Source organism: Spermophilus citellus (genome assembly GCF_964194105.1).
Source record: "Spermophilus citellus genome assembly, chromosome: 13".
Lineage (NCBI taxonomy): Eukaryota > Metazoa > Chordata > Mammalia > Rodentia > Sciuridae > Spermophilus > Spermophilus citellus.
Window position 1 is genome coordinate 81,154,890 of NC_138193.1, and position 26,110 is coordinate 81,180,999.

The following is a 26,110-nucleotide window of genomic DNA, read 5'->3' on the forward strand; positions in this document are numbered from 1 at the left end:
TTCCTCTGATCTGTAAAGTTTCTTATCTTATGCCATTGACATTTTGGAAGATCATGTCTTAGTTGAGTGTTGTCTCATTGTTTCCTGATGATTTGATTCAAGTTATGCATTTTGGGCAGGAATATTACATAGTTGATACAATGTTCTCAGGGCATCCTAGCAGGAGATATGTGAAATTGGCTCATTCCATTATTCACAGTGATAAACACCTCACTTAGGTAGGGATGATAGGCTGAGAAAAGGTCCCCCAAAGCATCTATGTCAAATCCTTAGAACCTGTGAATGTGAACCTTACATGGAAAAGGGGCTTTTGCACAGATGTGATTAAGTTAAGGATATTGTGATAAGTTATTATCTGGGTGGGCTGCACATGCCATCAAAAGTTTTCTCTTAAGAAAGATGCAGAGAAAGATATGGCACACTGAAGAGCAGGCAGGGTGACAATGGAGGTGGAGGTTGTGGTGAGGTAGCTACAAACCATAGAACGCAGGCAGCTACCACAAGCTAGAGGAGGCTCCTTTAGAGCCTGTGGAGTGAGCATGGCCCTGTTGACTCTTTGGCTTTGGACTTCTGGCTCCCAGTACTATGAGAATGGATTTCTGTTGTTTTTAAACTACTAAATTTGTTACAGTATCCACAGAAAGTGAATACCAGGGTATCCATTAGTTCAAGGAATTTCAGCGGTGCTACAACTGAATTTCAGGTTTATCAGAGAGTGATCAATTACTTTACACATTCAACAAAAAAATTTTTTTGCATGTTTAATGTATTTATACTAAATCTAAGTGTATGGGGAAAAATACTAGACTGTATTAGATATGTATTTTTCTGTCAGGAGAAAAATTTAATATATTTAAGTATACTTTGAAAATGAACAACTTAAGTCATCTTCTTAATGGAAGATGGAAAGTTTCTTATATGGAAACTTTATTTTATATCTGTATGTATCTTATTTTTTTAAAAATATTTTTTGTTTTAGTTGTAGATGGACACAATACCTTTATTTATTTTTATGTGGTGCTGAGGATTGAATCCAGTGCCTTGCAAGTGCAAGGCAAGCACTCTACCACTGAGCTACAACCCCAGCCTTATATGTATCTTATTATATACTTATATATAATATATATAATTAGGCTGTTTCTGATGTCATAAGTACTTATATTAATTAAACAACGTGGGGATAATGCAAATGTAGCAAGCCATACTACATCCATAACTTTTAAAGAAGGCTGAAGAGCCATGACTTTGAAATATAGGATGGAAAATGCAAATTCATCATTCATCTTCATCATAAGAGCTTTAATGTGGGGATTTTACATTATTTTATAGAAGAACTATGATTTGGTAAAAGTCAAAATGATTTCTGCCTTTTCTCAATTGTATTCTAGACCATGAAGAATAGTCCACATGCATTAAGTAGAATTAAATGTCACAATATTCAAGGTGAGAAATTGAATTCTATAATTAGATTAAGAGGATTTGTTCCGGAAGTATTAATTTAGTGCTTATTATATGTCAAACATCTAAGGATAATGGAGTGTATGAAAGCAAGTGTTTCCTTTTTTGGAGTTTGTATGTTAGTGAAGTGAGTCGGACAGTAGTTAACAATATATAGAAATTCAGATGGAGATAAGTTCTATGAAAAAAACATTTCAGGAAGACAAGTGGGAGATAGAGAGTGCCAGGGACAGTGGGTAATGCTAGCACTTTCATACAGTAGTGTAAGAGAAAACTTCAGATTTGAATGTCTCTTACCCAGTTGGTCAAAGAAAAAAAATCATGAAGCAAGTTAGAAAATACCTTGAGATCAATGAAAGCGAAAACATGACATACCCAAACTTATGGAATATAGCAAAAGCCGTGCTCATAAGGAAATATGTACCTGTAAATTCTTACATTAAAAAGTAAGAAAGGTCTCAAGTCAGTAACCTAACTAATGCCTCAAGAAATTACAAGAACAAACTTAACCTCAAACAAGGAGAAGGAAGGAAATAGTAAAGATTAGAACAGAGATAGATAAAATGCAGAATAGAAAAACAATAGAGAATCAACAAAGCCAGAAGTTAGCTTGTTTTTTTTTTTTTTTAAAGATCAACAAAATTGACAAAATTTTTACCTAGGCTGGACTAAGAAAAAACAAAAAAGTTGCAAATAACTAAAATCAGCAATGAAAGTAGAGACATTTCGGACTGGGGATATAGCTCAGTTAGTAGAGTGCTTGCCTTGTATACACAAAGCCCTGGGCTCAATCCCCAGCACCACAAAAAAAAAAAAAAAAAAAAAAAAAAAAAAAAAAGTAGGGACATTTCTACACTTACAGCAATTAAAGGATAATAAGTCAATACAATGAACAATCTCCTGGAATGAGCAAGTCACTAGAAACAAAAAATTCTGACTTGGGAAGAAATAGTAATTTGAACAAACCTATGACAAGATATTGAAATAGTTAATCAGAAGCCTACCAGCCATGACTAGAGTAACATCACATCATGTACAACCACAAGAATGGGAATATATACTCCATGTATGTATGATATGTCAAAATACATGCTACTGTCATGTGTAACTAAAAAGAACAACAATAACAAAAAGCCTGCCAAAAGAAAAGTCCAGGCCAAGGGGCTTCCCTGGTGAATTCTACCATTTATAACACCAGTCCCTCCTAGCCTCTCAGAAAATTAGAGAGGAATGACCTCCTAACTCATTCTGTGAGGCTCTCCTTACCCTGATACCAAAGCCAAACAAAGATACTGAAAGAAAACTGCAGACCAATATCCCTATGAATACAGAAGAAAAATTCTCAGCAAAACACTACTAAACACAACAGTGTATTAAAAATATTGTATACTGTGACCAAGTGGAATTTATCCCAGGAATATGGGGGGTGAATATAAAAATAATAAGACATAAGAATATGCCCTATTAAAATAAACCTCAAATAAAGATAAACATAAAAATAACATTATTCTGTGTCATTTCATTCTAAAATACAGTAGGACTTTGGATTCTAGGTCAAGTTTTTAAAAAATTAAAAAATGTTTTATTGGTGCATATTATTTATACAGAATGATGGATTTCATTGTGGCATACTAGATCAAGAAGTTTTATGAAGATTTTTTCAAAAGATATGTTCCTAAATTTATTTGGTTTTATATATTTTTTAAAAATTACTTAGGAATCTTTTATATGATACCTTTTGAAAAAGAATGAAATTGTTTTAAATTTCTTTTTTTTTTTTTTAAAGAGAGAGAGAGAATTTTTTTAATATTTATTTTTTTTTTAGTTTTCGGCGGACACAACATCTTTTTTGGTATGTGGTGCTGAGGATCGAACCCGGGCCGCACGCATGCCAGGCGAGCGCGCTACCACTTGAGCCACATCCCCAGCCCTGTTTTAAATTTCTTTATAAAGCTTATTTCCTATTTGGAAAACCAATTTTTTTTATTTTGTCATATGAAGAAATAAATTAATGGAAAAGTGTTTTTATGCTAGTGTGGCAAAGTATGAAGTAAAGTAGTATCGTGAGTGAAGTATGAAGTGTGGATTTTTGAACTAATTTTCTATAAATTTGATAACTTCAGAAGGTTGTTTTCTTTTTCTTAAATTCATTTTAACTTTTTAAAAAAAATTTTTAAATTTAAATTTTAAATTCATTTTAACTTTTTTTTTTTTTCAGGTAGAGGCCAAACAGTGTATCAGCTGAGCCATGATATTGATGTTGATCGTTTCCAAATACTAATAGAATGTTTTACCAGTACTTTTGAAGATGTGAAAACTTTAGCATTTGATCTTCTGATGAAATTATCAATAGCAGCTGTACAATTTCAGGTATTTGGACTTTTCCTATGGAAATGTAAATATGATATAGGCATGAAAATGTACTATTTTAGCATAGATAACGCAGTCTGAGAATTATCTTGATTCTTTGTGTCTGTCCTCTTATGTCTTTTGACTGTTTCTTTTAGTCATTAATGTCTCTGTTGTTGTGGGGTAGAAATATTGCAAAAGAGAAAGTCCAAATCAGTGAGCCTGGTTTCTTCTTCTTCTTTTTCTTTTTAAATTGCTTTGTTCAAAGGGGTAGTATAGGAAGCAGTAGGTTTTATTATTTATAAGATTACTAGTAGATTTCAGTTAATGATAGTCTCCCCAGTTCACGTGGCCACGTAATATTTGATCAAAACATATCACTTACAGTAACTTGAGTTTTCTAAGTTAATCTTCCTGTTCCTGGGAAGCTGAATGTACATAGGGTAGAGAATATGCTTCTGGTCTTCCAATAAGCAACAGCTAAACAGAGACTGAAACTCAAAAAGAGTATTTGAGGTTAGCAACTATGCTCTCCCAAGTGTTCTGCTCTGACTCTGGCCTCAGCCCTAGCCTCCGCCTAGCTCAAGCCCCTGCTCTTCCTGTCTTGGAGTAGGAGCCAAATATGGGCTTCAGAGTGAAGGCAGTGAAGGCACAGCATGGGGTGGGTCTGCAGGAACCCCCTCACTAGGCTTTTCACTTTGTACTTGAGGTGTATTCTAGGGCTGTTTGCTGGGGTCATCAGCAGAGTACTGGCTCTAGAGTTTTACTATAGCTCTCTGTTAGAGTGCTGTAGAGATCAAGGTTGCCTGCTGCTGAGCTCTGCATGGTCATGGCATTAGGCTGTATTTAGGGCTTGCCAGCTTGTAGGTGTAGTGGTATTCTGTAGGAGCACATGCCAGAGAGCACAGTGTTTGTTTTTGTGGCTTTTATGGCATTGCAAGATCTCAGGGTATCTTTTCTGATTTGGATCCAAATTGGGAATTGCTCTCCAGTGTCTACCTGTGCCTGTGATCTTCCAGGTGCCCTGGTGAGCAGAAGGTTCTTTGGTGCTTAGTTTGCTAACTCTTGTACCCAATAGAGTTTTAATATAAGAGACTCTTCCTCTCTTAGCTCCTACTCCCTTACCATTCATTACTTGTAGCCTTGTATCACATATAAGGCTATGCTGCCTTTCTGGCAAAAATTTGAGAGTTTTTGGAGTGAAGAAGGTATATTGTAGCACGTCTATAAAAGACCTGATTCTTAGATAAGCTATGCAGGGCCTTTAGGGAGCCTCTACATCTCTAATTTGGTAAAAACGCACTTGGTTATAAAGACACTAATGTAAAATTCAGAAAATTTGGTGCCACATGTGGCTTGCTGTAGGCTTTTGCTTATTCTCTCTGGTCTGGCTTGCATGTTGGTAAACTGGTCATTTGAATAGGTGTTCAAGATTTTTAAAAATGTTAACTAAGTACCCTATATTTAATACATTTTTGTGATGACATCTTTCTAAATATGTCTTTACCATTCACTTGGTTTACTGCCCTTCTTTCTGTGGAGCTTAGGTCTTTACGTTGTATTTTGATTGATCTAAGATGGCAGAGCAAAGATATTTAGATTTCAAAGTCTATTTATTCTGTTTTTTTTTTTTTAAATAATTGCCTAATAATACCATTCAAGGACTTACTATCAGTTGTCAAAATGTTTTAGGTGCTTAATTGTTCCTTTTTATATTTATTTAAATTTGAGTTGGTTTTTTTTAGGAAGTACTGGTGACTGAACCCAGGGGTGCTCTACCACTGAGCTAATCCCTAGCCCTTTTTATTTATTCAGAGAAAGGGTTTTATTGAGTTGCCCAGGCTGGCTTCAAACCTGTGCTCCTCCTGCCTCAGCTTCCTGAGTTTCTAGAATTCCAGGCGTGCACTACTACACCTGGCTGGCCACTATTTTTAAGTTTAGGTCATAGAAAATTAAACATATCAAATGACGAAGAATTTTAAACTGATAATCAAATCAGCACGTTAGATATCTACTATTTTGAAATTATAAGACATCTTTAAATATCTCTAATAAGCCTAAAAATTGAGGTTCTAAAATTTTTCCCCATGTACTAGACAATTATGGAATAATCCTAGTAGAATCAGAATAGCATTGAGAATTCAACCCCTGATTTTTCCAGAGTGGTGAGCACATGGCCTGACAGCTGTTGAGTTAGAACTGGGACCCATGACTCCTGTTGTCCATCCAGGGCCTTCCATGACTATTGCAGTGAACCATTCTTTGTTCTGGCTTCTTTAGACTATGTGAGTGGATATTTATAGGAGATCTAGGTGTAGGAGCTCAGATGCAGATTTCTGAGGCTGATCTGATTACTTCAGTTCCCATTTTTATATGTGGAATTTCACAATGAATAACCTCCCTGTGGCTTTGTAATTTTCTGCATTGAACTACCTCTATGGGAAAGGGGACGGAGAAGAAGGGCAGACATATAATTTGGCCAGGTAAAACATAAACTGTGAGGAAAAAGATTACATTCTATAGAAACAATGAAGGTGATTTGGCTGTAGCCATAGTGAATTTCTATAGGAAAAAGTACACTTTTGCTGAAGAAAGACTTCAGTTTTAAAAAAATGATAGCTGCTGGGTGTGGTGGCACATGCTTGTAATCCCAGCTGCTCAAGAGGCTGAGGCAGGAGGATCACAAGTTCAAAGCCAGCCTCAGCAAAAGTGAGGTGCTAAGCAACTCAATGAGACCCTGTCTCTAAATAAAATACAAAATAGGGCTGGGCATGTGCCTCAGTGGTTGAGTGCCTTTGATTTCAACCCCTAGTACCTAAATAAATAAATAAATAAATGAATAAATAAATGATAGCTTGTAGTGTTGAATTTTCCAATTGAAAGCATTTTAAGCATCTTCATCTCTGAACTAATAATAATTATCATCAATTGCTATAAGAAAAACTAACATATTCAGGGAGAAAATAAATTAATCTTCATATTCAGTTAGTTATATGGTAGGCTGTGGTTTTAATTATGTGTTATTCCATCAAATTTTGGAACTCTTCTGTGGCAGTGACTGAGACTGAACTTCATTCTAGGATTCTGAGAAACTGCAAGGCTTATTCCAGGCAGCTCTGGAGCTCAGCACAAGCACGAAACCCTATGACTGCGTAACAGCCTCCTACCTGCTGAGCTTTTTAATCTGGCAGGATGCTCTGCCCTGGTCCCTTTCTGTGGCTACACCCCAGCAGGACGCATGTGGTGATGGAGAAAAATCTGCTGCCGTGGTGGAAAGGAACACACTGATGGGTTTGTATGGAGGAAATGACCTTTTGCTCCTTTTTTGTTGTTGTTAATCAAAACCATTATCTTATTCTCTCACCATTCATTGGTTAGACTATCTCATGGTTAAACATTTACTCATGTTATTTTTTTTTATAATTTTTTAAACATTTATTTTTTAGATGTAGGTGGACACAATACCTTTATTTTATTTTTATGTAGTGCTAAGGCTCTAACCCAGTGCCTCACGCATATAGGCAAGTGCTCTGCCTCTGAGCCACAACCCCAGCCTTACTTGTGGTTTTTTTATTTAAGAGTTTACCAGCATATAAGTGCCTGCAGTTCCTTTTTTTTGTGAATAAACAGTGAACTCAACTATATTTGTTTCTAAACAGAGAATTTTTGTTAAATAAATTGATATACAAATGTCCATTAATAAAGTACTTTTTAAAAAAAATATTTTTTAGATGTTGATGAACCTTTATTTTATTCATTTATATATATGTAGTGCTGAGAATCGAACCCAGTGCCTCACACATACTAGGCAAGCACTCTGCCTCTGAGCCACAACCCCAGCCCTAATAAAGTACTTTTTAAAAGAAGACCTGTTTCTCTATCGAATGTCTACTCTTTTATTCTGCAGAAATTTTACCACATTACAGACAGATCAGCTTCATTATTTCTATACAGAGCAGAGTTCCCTTATCTGTTGGAGTTTATGTTCTGATTGACTGTCGTGCTCCCTTCCCTTTTATATTTTTATATAGCCTGTTCTAAAATCTTGGCTCTGAAATGGGTTAGATCTAGTGGTTTTCAGCAGATATTTGTTTGGGATTTATAGTCTTAATTTTATGCTAGTAAATCTTTATTTTGGAATTGTAGTGGGTATATGAATAGATACATTTTTTTTTTTTTTTTTTTTAGTACCAGGGATTGAACCAGGTTAAGCACTTTAACCACTGAGTCCCCTTCTATATTTCATTAGAGACAGGATCTTTACTGAGTTGCTGAGGCTGGGTTTGAGCTCGCCATCCCTCTTGTCTCTGCCTGCTGAGCTGCTGGGATTATAGGCATGGGCCACAGTGCCTGGCTAGATACAAATTTTGCAACTCAGATATAGGTCAGATATAGAAAGAAACCTGCACATGATTTTTCTCAAGATGATAAAAAAGGCCATGATGAAACCTGTAGTGGGAGAAAAGTAGGAGGTATAGGTAGTTCTGGTGGGAACGTGGCTTTTAAGTCCGCAGAGAGATGACAGAATCATAGAAGATGACATTTGCCCACTTTAGTTGCTTCAGGGCTAGGTTTGAAAGGAGACCCTGGTCGGAAGAGGACTGCAATTGGGGTGTGCTGGGGAGCACATGCATCACAGAAAGTCTTTTAAGATATTTTATTTTTAATTTTTTAAATATTTAGTTTTTAGTTGTGGTTGGACACAATACCTTTATTTTGTTTTGTTTACTTATTTTTATGTGGTGCTGAGAATCAAACCCAGGGCCCTGCATGTGCTAGGCGAGTGCTCTACCGCTGAGCCACAATCCCAGCCTAAGATATTTTAGAACTTCATTTCAGACATGCAAAGAACACTTGAGTAAATAAGGTTTAAGTAACAGAAATAGAAAAGCTTCATAAATTTTGTTCACTAGCTAGATGACGACAGCTTAAGAAGTAGAAGAAGGGCTAGAGGTGGAGCTCAGTGGTAGAGCATGTGCTTAGACTGCCTAAGGCCAGGTTTGATCTCAGAATAACAAAACAAAACAAAATAACAATAGTAAAAAACCTCTCAAAACAAAAATCAAAACAAACAAAAAAACAATTCCTCAGTTTTCTTAGCTGGATGCAGTGGCCCATACCTGGGATCCCAGCTTCTCTGGAGGCTGAGGCAGGAGGATCCCTGCCTTGAGCAACATAGGGAGACACCCATCTCCTAAAAAAAAGAAAAAGAAGCCTCTTCTTTATTCTACTTAATCTTTCATTTTGTTTTCCTTTTTAATTTTACCACCAATGTATTGTCATAAATTTGGTTTCACATAATTTTGAATTTTATCTAAGTTGCATTGTATATGTTATACAGATTTACCACAATTTATTAATCGGTTGTCTTGTTTCAGAGAAGCAACAAATGAGCATAACACATTGGTTGAATCATCATGATAGCAATCTAAGTCTTCATATTTCCCACAGTACCTAAAATAAAAGTAGAAATATTAGACGTATGTTGGGGGTTAGGAGTAGGGACACAAACATTTATTCCTTAACAGACAAATACCTAGAGAAATGAAAATATGCCCAAATAAAAATTGTACAGGAATGTTCATAGCAGAATTATTTATAGTAGCCAAAAAGTAGAAATAATTCACATGTCTATCAACTGATAAATGGATAAATAAAAATGTATGGCCGTACAGTGAACTATTATGCATCCATATGAAATAAAGAATGAAGCATCTGTATATGTGGCAGCGTGAACATGGAAAATGTTATGCTAAGTGAAAGATGCCAATTACGGAAGACCTTTTATTGTGTAATTCCACTTATGTGGTATGTCCAGAATAGCAAAATCTATAGGAACAAAAAGTAGGTTATGATTGCTGAGGGCAGAGGAAGGATAGAGGTGCAGAGAGGAAGAAACTGCAAATAGGTAAAGGTCTTTGGGTGGATAAAGAAAATGTTCTAGAACGTGGTATATGCCTATATCTCTGACTATACTAAAAACCATTGACTTGTATGCTTTAAATGTGTGAATTGCATGGTGTGTGAAATATGTGTCACCAAAGCTGTTATTAAAAGTTATCTCTTGACCAATTAGCACATGCCACACGGACCTGGGCTTTGATACCCCAGCTAGAATGCATAATGAATGCATAATGAATCCAGGCAATTAGGGAAGACACTCAGTTCTTTAACTAGTATCTGTAACTAGAAATGGGCAGTGGGCCAGATAACCTTGAAAAATCTCTTTCTGGTTCAAGTATGAAGTTCAGTTGAGTGTTTTTCGTGGGAACTGTTTTGCTGTCCATAAATTTATAAATGTGTTTTAAAATGGGTATTGTTTTCTCTTTGCTTTTTCTAGTTATCAAGTGCTTGATGGAAAATCTTGAGGAAGAGGTAGCTCAAGCTGAAAATTCCTTGCTTCAGGCAGCGGCATCGTTTCCAATGTATGGGCGAGTTCACTGTATAACAGGAGCCCTGCAGAAGTTACCACTAAAGTAAGAACATGCACAGCTGCCTCTCCTCTCAGAAGCACACTTAGGACCCAGCTTTCGCCTCTTATCAGTGTATCCTGGGAACGGAATGTAGTCTGCTGCCTTAAAGAGAATAGAAAATTAGACTTATAAATCTGTTTATACTTTTTTGTGTTTCAAGTATTTCATGTATTACACAATTTTGAAACACATTCTTTAAACTCCTTTTATGTATCAATTTCCATTATTAATATTTGTTTTTTGCTTTTGGTATAAGTGTCCCTAATGTCCTTGTTGCAGCAGCCTGCAGTTGGTGAGTGAGTGGAGACTTTTGGTGGAGAAGCTCCTGTCCATGTCCTACAGGCTTTCTGCTGTGGTGTCTCCGGTCATTCAGAGCTCCTCCCCTGAGGGCCTCATCCCCATGGACACTGATTCAGGTCAGCAGACAAAGAGAGCTATAGTGCTGTTGTTTGATTATTATATCATCTGTCTCTCTTCTTTGGTAATCATAGCTTTGGAGAGATATAAAAGCTAAGTTAAGAAAATAAGAAAGGCCTGTAGAAGAAGATAAATAGTAAATATTTATTGATTATGAGTATATTAGTGAATGAACAATTACTGAAAGGATAGGAGCCAAGCTTAGTGTCTGGGAGGTCCTACTGTGGCATGCATGGGTACTTGAATAAGTCCAAAAAGATTGGCTATTAAAGATGTGCACAAACATAAAATGTACCTTTAAAATGAAGTAAATTTATATTTCAGGTTAAAGTTTGTGAATGCATTTTGTAATGCAGATGAGAGCTTTTTATTAGGAAGAGTCTGAGTATATTATGAACACATGCTGTCCATACAATGAAATACCTTGGGATGATATTTAAAGTGGCCTGGAGCAGTGTGTTTTACATAGAAAATGTTGGCTTTTTAAAAAAATAATAATAAGTTGGATAATGTGTTGGTTCATGATGCTAAGACACATTTATTTAGGTTAATGTTTTAGCTTTCTTTCTTTGTACATGAAAAAAAAGTAGTCTTTTTTTTTTTTTAACTTTTGAAAATTATTTATTTTTATGTGGTGCTGGGGATTGAACCCAGTGCCTCACACATGCTAGGTAAGCGTTCTGCCACTGAGCTATAGCCCCAGCCCAAAACATGTAGTCTTTTAGCTGATATTTGGATTAGGCAAATACCAGATTATTCTGGATCAAAGGTCTTGAATATTTCAGTTACCTATTGTAGAAAGAGCCTATAGGGTATGCTAAAATTCTTTGTGTAGGGAGTTTTAAAATATCTTTGGCTCACAGACTTTTCAAAAATTCTGTCTCATTTTTTTGATTGTCTTTATTTTTCCTCCTTCTTCCCCATGTTATCTGTCATGCATTCTGAATTTCTTGGGAAAAACCTCCCAAGAACCATAGAATAAATGAACAGGATCCTTGAAATTTTATTCTGATTTTTTCCTCATCTTTGTATGGTATCTTTTGGGCTAGTGTTACTTTTTCATGGCTATTGAAGTTTGTTTGGGGCAAAATTTCAGTGAAGAGATAAATGAGCATAACACATTTGTTGAATTTTCATGATAGCAATTTGAATCTTTATATTTCCAACAGTACCTAAAATATAAGTATAAATAATAGATGTATGGCTAATACCTATTCTTTGATTTGTTCATCTATTCTGCATGATTACCTGTTGGTATTTTTAAAAAGTCAGAGCTTGGGGGCTGAGGTTGTGGCTCAGTGGTGGAGTGCTTGCCTAACATGTGTGAAGTCCTGGGTTGGATTCTCAGCACCACATATAAATAAATAGATAAATAAAATAAAGGTTAATCAACAACTAAAATGTGTATATTAAAAAAAAGTCAGAGCTTGGCTAACTTCTTATTACCTAGCCATTCATTTATTCGTTCAGCCCATGTTATTGAACCTTGGCCATGAACCAGTTTCTGTTCTAGGCACTGGTACTCCGCAGTGTACAAAGTGTTGTATTCATGGAGCTTACTCCTAATCTAGTGAGTGCTCATTGAGTAAAAATGAAATTTAATGTAATACTAGGACTGTAAACCACACTGAGAAAGCAGTATATTATATGATGTATTTAAAGCCAAATATGGAGTCTTCATGATATTCTTATGAAAGACTGGTTGTTAATTTTAAAGAATTTTTTAATATTTATATTTTTAAATTATATTGCAGATAGGGAAACAACCTCTTAAAATTAATTGAAGTTTATTGGACTTCTTTCACATGATAAGCATCATGTTTGAGATTCTTTTTTCTTAACCTTTATTTATTATTTAAAGAATATTTTTAGTTGTACATGGACACAGTATCTTTATTTTGTTTATGTAGTTTTATGTGGTGCTGAGGATGGAACCCAGTGCCTCACACAGGGGAGGCAAGCGCTTTACCACTGAGCCACACCCCAGCACACCTTACCTTTATTTTGCTGAGGATTGAACCCAGCACCTCTTGCATGCTAGGCAAGTGCTCTACTGCTGAGCTACAACCTCAGCCCCGTGTTTGAGATTCTTAAGACAACACAGAAGCAATGTAAATGAAATGGCAGCCTTTGTTCTGTGGATGGTTATGGTTGTATTTTTTATCATATCTTCAGCTCAAATTGCCATGTTTTAAAAGTACACTTAAAGGGGGCTGGGGATGTGGCTCAGTGGTAGAGCATTTGCCTAGCATGCACAAGGCCTCAGGTTCAATCCCCAACACAGCACCCCTGCTAAAAAAAAAAAGTCTACTTAAATATCATGAAGACTCTATACAAATAATTTTCACATTACCTACTCTGTCTCTTCTAATAGAGGTTATTATCAGGTGTTGAAAATTACACAATTTTTGAATGCAGGTACCCCCAAGGGAATCTGCATGTGATGTGGAACTGGAGTTTTGTGTCTTTCTTGCAGAGTCAGCAAGCCGCTTACAGGTGATTCTCAAAGAGATTCAGCCACGAGATACTAACGATTACTTCAACCAAGCCAAAATACTGAAAGAATGTGATAGTTTTGATTTGGAGGACTTGAATATCAGTGTGTCAAATATTGATACTTCTGCAGAAATCAAAGGTAACATATGTAAAGTTGATATGTAATCATTGTTTTTTCTTTTTTTTTTTTTTTGTATGGTACTGGGGATTGAACCTAGGTCCTCATGCATGCCAAGTAACAGCTTTATCTTTTAGTTTTAGTTTCAGCCCCAGGTGATTAAGTAATAGTAAAATATATGGAATGTTTTTTAATATAATAAATGAAGTCTTTCTTTAAAAAAAAATTGGTTTTGGAAATGATCTGGTTTTAGGAATGAATTTATAAGACTTTTAAAACCAGAAAGTGATGTGTTCCAGTTCAGCATACAAGGTGGTATAGCAGAAGGCTTTTGAGTGCTAAAATCCTCTTGACAGGCCAGGTGCTGTACAAGCAGTGTTGCTCCTTGAATCTGAGTGGGGCAGCAGTCATCTCCTTGCAATGGGGTTCATTGGTATCTGCTGTGCAAGTTCTTAAAGTAGAACAGCCTTTTAATGGAAATAAACTTTAGTACTCATCAAAATGTGAGGTGCTTTGTTTTACTAGGCCACCAGAATTTCAGTCTCTACCGCTTGTTTTTATCATTAGTTGTTACTATTGAATTTTCTGTGGTACCGTGAAGTCATCAGAAGCAGTAGTTTTTTGATTTATTACATATTCTGCATTCTCCACTAGGTGGCGATATGGTTTTACAAAATTGTCTTTGCAATTATATTTTTAAAATTACAAAAACTATTATTATGTGCTTATTGTAATAGTTTCACACAACATAGAGATAAATACAAATTAAAAACAAATTAAAGCTGACTGTTATTACTTCCTTTTCCACTTTCCTGTTTAGTATATGTTCTTTTATACCTATGGTATGTTATTTATATATATTTAATCATTTAAGTTTAGTGGAATTTTTTTTTAAAAACATGGGATTACAGTATAAATATTATTTTATTATTTTGTTAATTTGTATTTTTAATTTAAAGTTTATTTTGGATTTTAAAAATGTCAGTACTAAAACACTCCTAAAGGGTCTGGGGATGTGGCTCAAGTGGTAGCGACCTCGCCTGGCATGCGTGCGGCCCGGGTTCAATCCTTAGCACCACATACCAACAAAGATGTTGTGTCCGCCGAGAACTAAAAAATAAATATTGAAATTCTCTCTCAAAAAAAAAAAAAAAACCCAAAAACAAAACACTCCTAAAATACTCCTAAAGCTAGAATAAGGTAGTAAATCAGGGTAATTGTAGCTTATTGACCATGGGATTTAAATATATCTTGAAGGAGATTTTGTATTTTTCTTTAATTTATTTTTCTTCAGTACTAGAGGTATCAAACCCAGGGGTGCTCTACCATTGTGCTACAACTCCAACACTTTTTATTTTTATTTGAGATATGGTCTTGCTAAGTTACTGAGCCTCGAACTTATGAGCCTCCTGCCTCAGCCTTCCAAATTGCTGGGATTACAGGTGTGCACCAATGCACCTAGCTTTTTCCTTTGATTTTTCCTTTGGATAGGACAAAGGGGAGAGGGGAGAGGGCAAAGGGGTAGGAAAGACAGTGGAATGAGACAGACATCATTACCCTAGGTACATGTATGATTGCATAAATGGTGTAACTCTACTGCATACACAACCAGAGAAGCAAAAAATTCTGCTCCATTTGTGTGCAATGAATCAAAGAGCTTTCTATTGTCATGTATAACTGATTAGAACTAATAAATAAAAAACAAAAGGAAAGAAAAAATAAATATGTAGAAATAGAAAATAAAGATCTTTTCTACTCAACTGATATAACAGCCATATTTGCCAAAATAAATAAGAAGTGTATTTATTAGTCATTCATATAATACTTTATGGATATTAAAGAGGCAAAGAGAATTTGTTTCATTAATTTCCAAAAGTTAGACTTAAGTTTTGAAGGAATATTTTGTTTTTAAAAAATTGATTTTGAAAACAACAAATTAAAAAATACTTAGCATGATTTCTCCTCATGGCACATGCTTGACAAATATTAGATTTTTTTTCTCCTGAATAAAAAGAACATATACCAAATTGGTTTGTTTAAATGGATTATTCTTGGGGAAATTATGAACAAGCTTGTTCTAAGAAACCTAGGGTGTGAGTAATCGAGTGTCTAGTGTTGCAATAGTTTTTTTTTTTTCCCTTAAGGTAAAGAAGGAAAAACATGTGATGTAACTGCTCAGATGGTGCTGGTGTGTTGTTGGAGAAGTATGAAGGAAGTTGCTTTACTTTTAGGCACACTGTGCCAGCTTCTACCTATGCGGTCTATGCCAGAATCTTCTGATGGATTATTAACAGAGGATCAGGTAAGGCTCCAGCAGGTATCATTTTTGGTCAAGATGTAAATCACAAGCTTCTATTTATGATCCAACTTTAAAAAAATTTTTGAATTTTTCTTGAATAAAATTTTACAGCTGTCAACTGAAAAATAGTTCACAATAACTTAGGATTTTAGACCTGTAGTACATTTCAAAACTATGGCATTTTAGGAATATTTTTATATAAGCATAGTTTTTAACCTCACTTTTTACTATGATACTATTATTTTAATTCTCTTTCTCCATTTAACATACATAAACTTAAATTTTAGTTGAAACTCTCTAGTAAAACTCTCCAAGTCTCTTAAATTTTGCAGAGGAATACAAAGTAACATATTGGTTGATTATGGATCTTATGTTTCCCACTACTTCAATAATAAAGTTGTAGTCACTTTGGTTTTTTTGGCTGACTTTTATTTTAAGACCACAAAGTTAGTTCACCATCTGGGACTGTTCAAGGGACTTGAGTGCAGTGTTTACAAGAAATTAGTTTACCACAAGCATTTCATTTGGAAATATTTTAGATTTATTAGATTTCTGTTTTTAATTGATTCCCTCTTCCTTTCCATATGGTTTCAACAAATCCATTTCCCACAGTTTTCCAGCAAAGATATATAACACATACTTTCATTTTTAACCTTTTTCAAATAAAGATAATTTTTCCCCCTAGGGTATTACAACATTCAAGAACAAAACAAATATTGTAGTATGCTAATGCTGATTATTTCTATAATCACCACGTGACTCATTCCATGGAAATAATACTAATATTTTTATTCTCACACTCTGTGGCTCATGTGCTTGCATCTGGTTAACAGCTGGTTTGTGATGTTGCAAGGCCCCAGGAAGGAGAGAGGCAAAGGCGAACAGTACACTGTGGGCAGCATTATGTTCCTTATTCTCCTCCAAATCCAAAGGCATTAATGTTCTAGAGTTACTTGGAGTGGTTGCTGGTAACTGGCTGTAGCGCCAATGCCAACATCTTTGCTTAGGAATCAGTTATGATTAATGATTACTTCACTGTTGTTTACCATCTTGCTATGAAATAAACATGTGCCTTGATTTCTCATCTTCTCTTTCCAAGGACAAGTTAAAACATATAGTTTTTGGGGGGTTGTTGGAGTGTATTAAAAAGAAATTAAGGGAAACATTTTGTTTCCACTATAACTGAGGCAGACCTGAGAGCTTCCTATGAAAATTATTTTGCCTTGACACCTTTTCTGATGCATCCAAAGTTTTATGCAATGTAAGTGAATTTATGTGGGATAACTATGTAAAAATTCTGAATTAGGATGAAAGAGATGTTTGTAAAAAAACTCACAGACTAACAATAACAATAATAAAAAGACGGGCTCTTAAAAATCATAGAGTACTTCCAATGGTGATTTGCTTGAATAAAAATAGAATTCTGACTTTTTTTTTTTTTTTTTTGTTAAACCTTAGGTTCCATTCTAATGCCCTGCAGTCATTTTTCCAGTGCGTTGTTCTGTGATAACTATAGTTTTGAGAAGAAACTAATGGCTTAACAAGGGATCAAAAATATACGTGATAATTGTGTTCTAGCATTGAAATACTTCTCTCTATGGAAAACTTTATTCTTGATCTTGCTGACTTTAAAGAAATGTCTCAGTTTAGGAGTATTTGGTCCATGAAAATCCAAAGTCATCAAGAAATTAGTTACATGACTGTTTTTAAACAAAAATTTTTGCTTCTTTAAAAATACTCTCATGTCCTTAGTACCTTTAAGAGTTAAAAATATAAATGACAGAGAAGAATGTAATTTACATTGGAATGGCTGGCCACACCTCAGGTATACCTTGCCAAGGGCATGGTTGCCCTGTTGCAGCTAGATCTGCTGTGCCTGGTGGCAAAACTACCAGTTTAAGAGTCAACACCTTAGGTGAATGTGACTCCAACAGACCTGGACACATTGAGGCCGTGACACATTGACTTGCAGGCAGAATTCCAGCCTCATGGTGGAGAATGTGAAACCTAGGTTTTATAGTACCAGCAATAACAACTATGGCGGCTTTTACATCAATGAATGGAGGACGCTGTTCCATATAGACTAGCATACTGATTATTCCCTCCACTTTTGAAAAAGTAATATAATTCTATTATAATTTGAAATTTCATGGCTTGAGGCTAGAAGACAGGGAAGATTTCTTTTGTAGCCCAGTTTTCTTAAGACCATCCTGATTTTATGGCCCTTTGTTAAAGGGAGTGGCCACTTAAATTCCACATATGTGAGTATATCTTATAATAAGGCTAACAGGAAGTAACATTACAATTTGAGGGCTTTTGTTGCTGTTTGAAGAGAAGAACTGAGACTTGTTTATAATTCCGAGTTTTCAGTGTTGTAGTCACAAACTATTGGAGCGGAAAGGGTCACAGAGATGATATTCTCCAGCTCCTTTGGACAGGAGGAAGCTGAAACCCCTAGATGCTACCTGGTTCTCCCAAGTCACAAAGCTGGTTTGTGGCAGCTCTGGACAGGAACCTGATTCTTCTTCACAGACATGTTCACATGGCACAGTGCTGCCTTTGTTCTGAACTGCTCATTTAATTTTTCTTTAAGTTGAATTTTTTTTTTTATTTCTAATACTCAAGCAAATATTTGCAAGCAGCAAGGCAGTAAGATAATTCCCTACTGAACTTTTTAACAAATGATCTTTTCCTTAGATCACTTTTTGTGAAGCAGTATGCTCTCACCCGCTGCTCCATGAGGCAAATGTGTTCATTCAATGGCATGTCTGACTTTCCTCCTGCACTGTAATCATGTAATGAAAGGTTCTTTCATAATGTCCCTGTATAAGAGGCAGAGATAAAACCAGCTTTGAGGGATGTAAGTGGAGACCCTTCCAGAGTGGGCAGTGCACACAGCCTTATCGCACAGCTTCCTGGATAGTTGGTGTGTGTCTAGGTTTCTAGCTTGATGTTTTGCTGATACAGACTTTTGCTTGATACATTTTCTTGGTCCTCTTTCCATGGGATATCTGATACCTGTTGCCTACTGATTTTTTAAAACAACTTCCTCTACCTGGAGTAGCAATACGTTTACATATCTTTTCTAATATTCCTAAAAAGAAGCTTTTGTGCAAATTTTTCATTCCTCTTCCCTCTACTCGTAATTGTTGGCACAGAAATCATATGAATAAAAATAATTGCCAACTATTAGAAGAACTTCTACTTTATTTTTATTTTATTTTTTAATATTTATTTTTTAGTTTTAGGTGGATACAATATCTTTAATTTATTTTTATGTGGTGCTGAGAATCAAATCCAGTGCTTCATGCATGCTAGGCGAGCGCGCTACCACTTGAGCCACATCCCCAGCCCAGAAGAACTTCTACTTTAGGTTTGGTTATAACTTACATAATGCGCAGGGCTAACTGGGTTGATATTCCCTCTAGGTTTTTCATTATGGTTTTAGATTTTTTGAAATGGACTACAAATGAAGTATATGTTTATTAGCATTTGTAAATTTAAAAGTAATTGTCTTTGTATTTTATTTTGCCCAAGATTGATTAATTTTTAGAATTTGAATTGTGTTGCATGGAAGTTACGTTTTTTTTTTTAATTTATTTTTTAAATTTTGAGACAGGGTCTCACTAAGTTGCATAGGGTCTCACTAAGTTGCATAGAGCCTCGCAAAGTTGTTGAGGCTAGCCTTGAACTTGCAATCTTCCTGCCTCAGCCTCTCAGTTTGTTGGGATTATAGGTATGTGGCATCTTGCCTAGCTGGAAGTTATCATTTTTAAGTTTTGAAATGAAGTTGAGCATGAAACCACATCTTTTAGTCACCTATTTATTGGCTACCTTACTATATGGGTATGGTGGGGACATAAAAAATAATAATTTGTGGTTTTTCTGACCTCAGAGAGCTTAGAAGGATAATAAGGGGCATAAGACAAGTTCATTAAAAAAATTCAGACTAAAGGGCAATGGTTAAAATGGCTCAAGATTAAGAATTTGCTAGAAAGCAAAGAATAAACATTCTGGTAAGATAAGGTGAACACCAGAAAACTATGGCCTTTGTTATTGTTATCCAGGAAAACAATGTTTCAGCTTTTAAGAAATCACTGTAGTAGAGAATGTACAGTTGAAAACAAATAATTATCTTACTGGAGGATAAACTTTTGTAAAACATCTCATTTAACCAAAGTGTTATTTGAAACTCAACTGTTTTTTTTTTTATTGGTTGTTCACATTACAAAGCTCTTGACATATCATATTTCATACATTAGATTGAAGTGGGTTATGAACCCCCAATTTTACCCCAAATGCAGATTGCAGAATCACATCGGTTACACATCCACAATTTTACATAATGCCCTATTAGTAATTGTTGTATTCTGCTACCTTTCCTATCCCCTACTATCCCCCTCCCCTCCCCTCCCATCTTCTCTCTCTACCCCATCTACTGTAATTCATTTCTCTCCTTGTTTATTTTCCCATTCCCCTCACAACCTCTTATATGTAATTTTGTATAGCAATGAGGGTCTCCCTTTATTTCCATGCAATTTCCCTTTTCTCTCCCTTTCCCTCCCATCTCATGTCTCTGTTTAATGTTAATCTTTTCTTCCTGCTCTTCCTCCCTGCTCTGTTCATAGTTGCTCTCATTATATCAAAGAAGACATTTGGTATTTGTTTTTTAGGGATTGGCTAGCTTCACTAAGCATAATCTGCTCTAGTGCCATCCATTTCCCTGCAAATTCTATGATTTTGTCATTTTTTATTGCTTCATAGTACTCCATTGTGTATAGATGCCACATTTTTTTATCCATTCATCTATCGAAGGGCATCTGGGTTGGTTCCACAGTCTAGCTATTATGAATTGTGCTGCTATGAACATCGATGTGGCAGTATCCCTGTAGCATGCTCTTTTAAGGTCTTCAGGGAATAGTCCAAGAAGGGCAATAGCAGGGTCAAATGGTGGTTCCATTCCCATCTTTCCCTGGAATCTCCAAACTGCTTTCCAAATTGGCCTCATCATTTTGCAGTCCTACCAGCAGTGTACAAGTGTACCCTTTTCCCCACATCCCCGCCAACACTTATTGTTGTTTGACTTCATAATGGCTGCCAATCTTACTGGAGTGAGATGGTATCTTAGGGTGGTTTTGATTTGCATTTCTCTGACTGCTAGAGATGGTGAGCATTTTTTCATGTACTTGTTGATTGATTGTATATCCTCCTCTGAGAAGTGTCTGTTCAGGTCCTTGGCCCATTTGTTGATTGGGTTATTTGTTATCTTATTGTCTAATTTTTTGGGTTCTTTGTATACTCTGGATATTAGGGCTCTATCTGAAGTGTGAGGAGTAAAAATTTGTTCCCAGGATGTAGGCTCCCTATTTACCTCTCTTATTGTTTCTCTTGCTGAGAAAAAACTTTTTAGTTTAAGTAAGTCCCATTTGTTGATTATTGTTATTAACTCTTATGCTATGGGTGTCCTATTAAGGAATTTGGAGCCCGACCCCACAATATGTAGATCGGAGCCAACGTTTTCTTCTATTAGACGCAGAGTCTCTGATTTGATATCAAGCTCCTTGATCCATTTTGAGTTAACTTTTGTGCATGGCGAGAGAAAGGGATTCAGTTTCATTTTGTTGCATATGGATTTCCAGTTTTCCCAACACCATTTGTTGAAGATGCTATCCTTCCTCCATTGCATGCTTTTAGCCCCTTTATCAAATATAAGATAGTTGTAACTTTGTGGATTAGTCTCTGTGTCCTCTATTCTATACCATTGGTCCACCCGCCTGTTTTGGTACCAGTACCATGCTGTTTTTGTCACTATTGCTCTGTAATATAGTTTGAAATCTGGTATCCCTATACCGCCTGATTCACACTTCCTGTTTAGAATTGCTTTTGCTATTCTGGGTCTTTTATTTTTCCATATGAATTTCATGATTGCTTTATCTATTTCTACAAGAAATGCTGTTGGGATTTTGATTGGCATTGCATTAAACCTATAGAGAACTTTTGGTAATATCGCCATTTTGATGATGTTAGTTCTGCCTATCCATGAACAGGGTATATTTTTCCATCTTCTAAGATCTTCTTCTACTTCTCTCTTTAGGGTTCTGTAGTTTTCATTGTATAAATCTTTCACCTGTTTTGTTAGGTTGATTCCCAAGTATTTTATTTTTTTTGAGGATATTGTGAATGGAGTGTTTTTCCTCATTTCCGTTTCAGAAGTTTTGTCGCTGATATACAGAAATGCCTTTGATTTATGCATGTTGATTTTATATCCTGCCACTTTGCTGAATTCATTTATTAGTTCTAGTAGTTTCTTTGTAGACCCTTTTGGGTCTTCTAGGTATAGAATCATGTCATCTGCAAATAGTGATAATTTAAGTTCTTCTTTTCCAATTTTTATGCCTTTAATTTCTTTCGTCTGTCTAATTGCTCTGGCCAGTGTTTCGAGAACTATATTGAATAGAAGTGGTGATAGAGGGCATCCCTGTCTTGTTCCAGATTTTAGAGGGAATGCCTTTAACTTTTGTCCATTCAGAATGATGCTAGCCTGAGGCTTAGCATAGATAGCTTTCACAATGTCAAGGTAAGTTCCTGTTATCCCTAGTTTTTCTAATGTTTTGAACATAAAGGGATGCTGTACTTTGTCGAATGCTTTCTCTGCGTCTATCGAGATGATCATATGGTTCTTATCTTTAAGTCTATTGATGTGGTGAATAACATTTATTGATTTCCGTATATTGAACCATCCTTGCATCCCAGGGATGAATCCTACTTGATCATGGTGCACAATTTTTTTGATGTGTTTTTGTATTCGATTCGCCAGAATTTTATTGAGGATTTTTCCATCTAGGTTCATTAGAGATATTGGTCTGTAGTTTTCTTTCTTTGAGGTGTCTTTGTCTGGTTTCGGAATCAGGGTGATGTTGGCCTCATAGAATGAATTTGGAAGAGCTCCCTCTTTTTCTATTTCCTGAAATAACTTGAAAAGTATTGGTATTAATTCTTCTTTAAAGGTTTTGTAAAACTCTGCTGTATACCCATCCGGTCCTGGGCTTTTCTCGGTTGATAGTCTTTTGATGGCTTCTTCAATTTCATCCATTGATATTGGTCTGTTCAAATTGTGTGTATCCTGACTCAGTCTGGGCAAATCATATGACTTAAGAAATTTATCGATGTCTTCACTATCTTCTATTTTATTGGAATATAGGTTTTCAAAATAATTTCTAATTGTCTTCTTTATTTCTGTAGCATCTGTTGTGATATTGCCTTTTTCATCCCGTATGTTAGTAATTTGAGTTCTCTCTCTTCTTCTCTTCGTTAGCATGGCTAAAGGTCTGTCGATCTTATTTATTTTTTCGAAGAACCAACTTTTAGTTTTGTTAATTTTTTCAATAGTTTCTTTTGTTTCAATTTCATTGATTTCCGCTCTGATTTTAATTATTTCTAGCCTTCTGCTACATTTGCTGTTGTTTTGCTCTTCCTTTTCTAGGGCTTTGAGATGAAGTGTGAGCTCATTTATTTGTTGGTTTTTTCTTTTTTTGAGGAATGACCACCAGGCGATGAATTTTCCTCTTAAAACTGCTTTCATTGTGTCCCATAGATTCCGATATGTTGTGTCTGTATTTTCATTTATCTCTAAGAATTTTTTGATTTCCTCCTTTATGTCTTCTGTAACCCTTTGATCATTCAGTAACATATTGTTCATTTTCCATGTGATGTAGGATTTTTCCTTCCTTCTTTTATCATTGATTTCCAGTTTCATTCCATTATGATCAGATAAAATGCAAGGTATTATCTCCACCCCTTTATATTTACTGAGGGTTGCCCTATGGCATAATATATGGTCTATTTTTGAGAAGGATCCATGTGCTGCTGAGAAAAAAGTATATCCATTTGATGATGGTTGATATATTCTATATATGTCAGTTAAGTCTAGGTTATTGATTGTGATATTGAGTTCTATAGTTTCTGTATTCATCTTTGGTTTGGAGGATCTGTCCAATGGTGAGAGAGGTGTGTTGAAGTCACCCATAATTATTGTGTTGTGGTCTATTTGATTCTTGAACTTGAGGAGAATTTGTTTTATGAATGTCGCAGCACCATTATTTGGTGCATAAATATTGATAATTGTTATGTCTTGTTGGTGAATGGTTCCTTTTAACAGTATATAATGTCCTTCTTTATCCCTTTTGATTAACTTAGTCTTGAAGTCGATTTTATTCGATATGAGGATGGCCACTCCTGCTTGCTTACGAGGACCGTGTGCATGGTATATTTTTTCCCATCCTTTCACCTTCAGCCTGTGTATGTCTTTTCCAATATGTCTCCTGGAGGCAGCATATTGTTGGATTTGTTTTTTTAATTCATGATACCAGCCTATGTTGCTTCATTGGAGAGTTTAAGCCATTAACATTCAGAGTTACTATTGATATATGGTTTGTACTTCCATCCATGTTTGATTATTTATCCTTTTTTTAAAAAATTTAGTTTGTTTCTCCATGATTATCTTTCCCCTCGCCCTCTGTCTTTACTGAGGCACTTTCTACTGATGGTTTTGGTTATTGTTTTTCATTTCTTCCTTGTGTAGTGTTTTGCTCAAAATGCTTTGTAATGCTGGTTTTCTGGCTGCAAATTCTTTTAACTTTTGTTTATCATGAAAGATTTTTATTTCGTTGTCATACCTGAAGCTTAATTTTGCTGGATACAGAATTCTTGGTTGGCATCCATTGTCTTTCAGTGTTTGAAATACATTGTTCCATGACCTTCTTGCTTTCAGTGTCTGTGATAAAAAATCCGTTGTTAACCTTATTGGTTTACCCCTGAATGTAATCTGTCTCCTTTCTCTTGTAGTTTTTAATATTTTCTCTTTGTTCTGTATATTGGATATCATCATAACAATGTGTCTTGGCGTTGGTCTACTGTGATTTTGTGTGCTCGGTGTCCTGTATGCATCTTCAATTTGTATATCTGTTTCCTTTTTTATTTCTGGAAAGTTTTCTGTAATTATTTCATTCAGTAGGTTACTCATTCCCTTGGTTTGAATCTCTGTACCTTCTTCTATCCTGATGACTCGTAAGTTTGGTTTTTTTATGTTATCCCATAACTCTTGGATGTTTTTCTCGTGATTTTTTACCAGCCTTTCTGAGTTGGCTAGACTCTTTTCAAGATGATATATTTTGTCTTCATTATGTGACGTTCTGGCTTCTACTTGCTCCACTCTGTTAGTGATAACTCTCAATTGAGTTTTTAATTTGGTTTATCGTTTCCTTCATTTCTAGAATTATTGTTTGATTATTTTTTATAATCTCTATCTCCTGATAAAGATGCTTAACTTCTTCTTTTATCTGTTTATGTAATTCATTCTCAATGTGTTGTTTCGCTGCTTGAATTTGCTGTCTTGTATCCTCTTTAAGGTTCCATTCCATCTGTCTAAGGTGTTCCGTGAGTTCTTTATATGACCATTTTTCTGATGACTCTAGGTCCTCCTGAATATTTAGGCTGTCCTGCATTGTTTGTACTCCTTTTCTTCCTTGCTTTTTGAAGCTGCTCATGTTACTTCTTGTTCTGTTTGACTGCTGAGTTACTGTTTACTCCTATAAATTTATTAGATGCTTGTGAGGAAAGGTATTAGAAGGGAAGGGAAGAAGTCACTGAAGAGAATGAGAGTAAGCAGGTAGAATTCAAGGAAGGGGGGATAAGATAATTGAAAAGAAATGAAAAGATAAAAGAAGAAAAAAAATAGGAAATAAAAAAAAGAAAAAAATTTTTTTTAAAAAATAATAAAAAAAATTAAAATTAAAATTAGAAGAAAAAAAAATTTTAAAAAAATTAAAAAAAATTTAAAAAAACAAGAAGAAAGAAAAATGAAAATGAAAGAAAAACCCAAATCAAAAAAAAAGAGAAAAGAAAAAAAGAAAAAAGAAAAAAAAAACTAATAAATGCAGTCTTAAAGTTTGATTAACTTCTCTTCCAGTAGGTGGTGCTGTGCCCACCAGGCCAAGTTTCTCCTGTCAATACGCGGGAACCAATCACTGTGCAGCAGCTCCTCCCAGACTGGGCGAGTCTCCAATCCTGAGTGCCTAGGGCCTCCTCTTGTGTCTAGTCACTTCCCACTTTTCCCCTAGCCAGGCCCCTCTCACGGGTGCCGCTCACCACAATACTGGCTACACGCCACGTCTGCTGCTCCCGGGAGCCCTGTTTTCATGAACGACTGGGTACACTCTCCTAGTTTGCCATTCCCTCAGACCCTAAGTTTGTAGAGCTTGGGGCTGAGAATCCTCAGCAAATTTTACTTGCACTCCTGTAGCCACTCCCCCGTAGCTGGTGCAAGAGACCTCAGCAGTCAGCCCTGGTGGGAGCGGTAGTCCCGCTCCGCGGGTCCCACACCACCTCTGATTCCCTCGGTCTGGCTATCGCGCTCACGGGAGAGCTGGGAGGGGCCCTTAAGGTTTCCCCGATGTGTGGAGAGGGAAGGCTAGGGAATTACACACCTGTAGCCGCAGGTTT

General features: G+C 35.7%; 1 protein-coding gene across 1 annotated transcript in view; it reads left to right on the forward strand.

Moving 5' to 3' along the window:
* Positions 1 to 26,110, forward strand: part of THADA (THADA armadillo repeat containing) — a 329,564-nt gene that overhangs the window by 36,318 nt on the left and 267,136 nt on the right. Inside the window, exons 16-21 of the mRNA XM_081264069.1 lie at positions 3,677 to 3,828; positions 6,888 to 7,098; positions 10,148 to 10,283; positions 10,560 to 10,696; positions 13,174 to 13,332; positions 15,456 to 15,613. Coding sequence (XP_081120195.1) covers positions 3,677 to 3,828; positions 6,888 to 7,098; positions 10,148 to 10,283; positions 10,560 to 10,696; positions 13,174 to 13,332; positions 15,456 to 15,613 — 953 coding nt within the window. The remainder of the gene's footprint in view (positions 1 to 3,676; positions 3,829 to 6,887; positions 7,099 to 10,147; positions 10,284 to 10,559; positions 10,697 to 13,173; positions 13,333 to 15,455; positions 15,614 to 26,110) is intronic.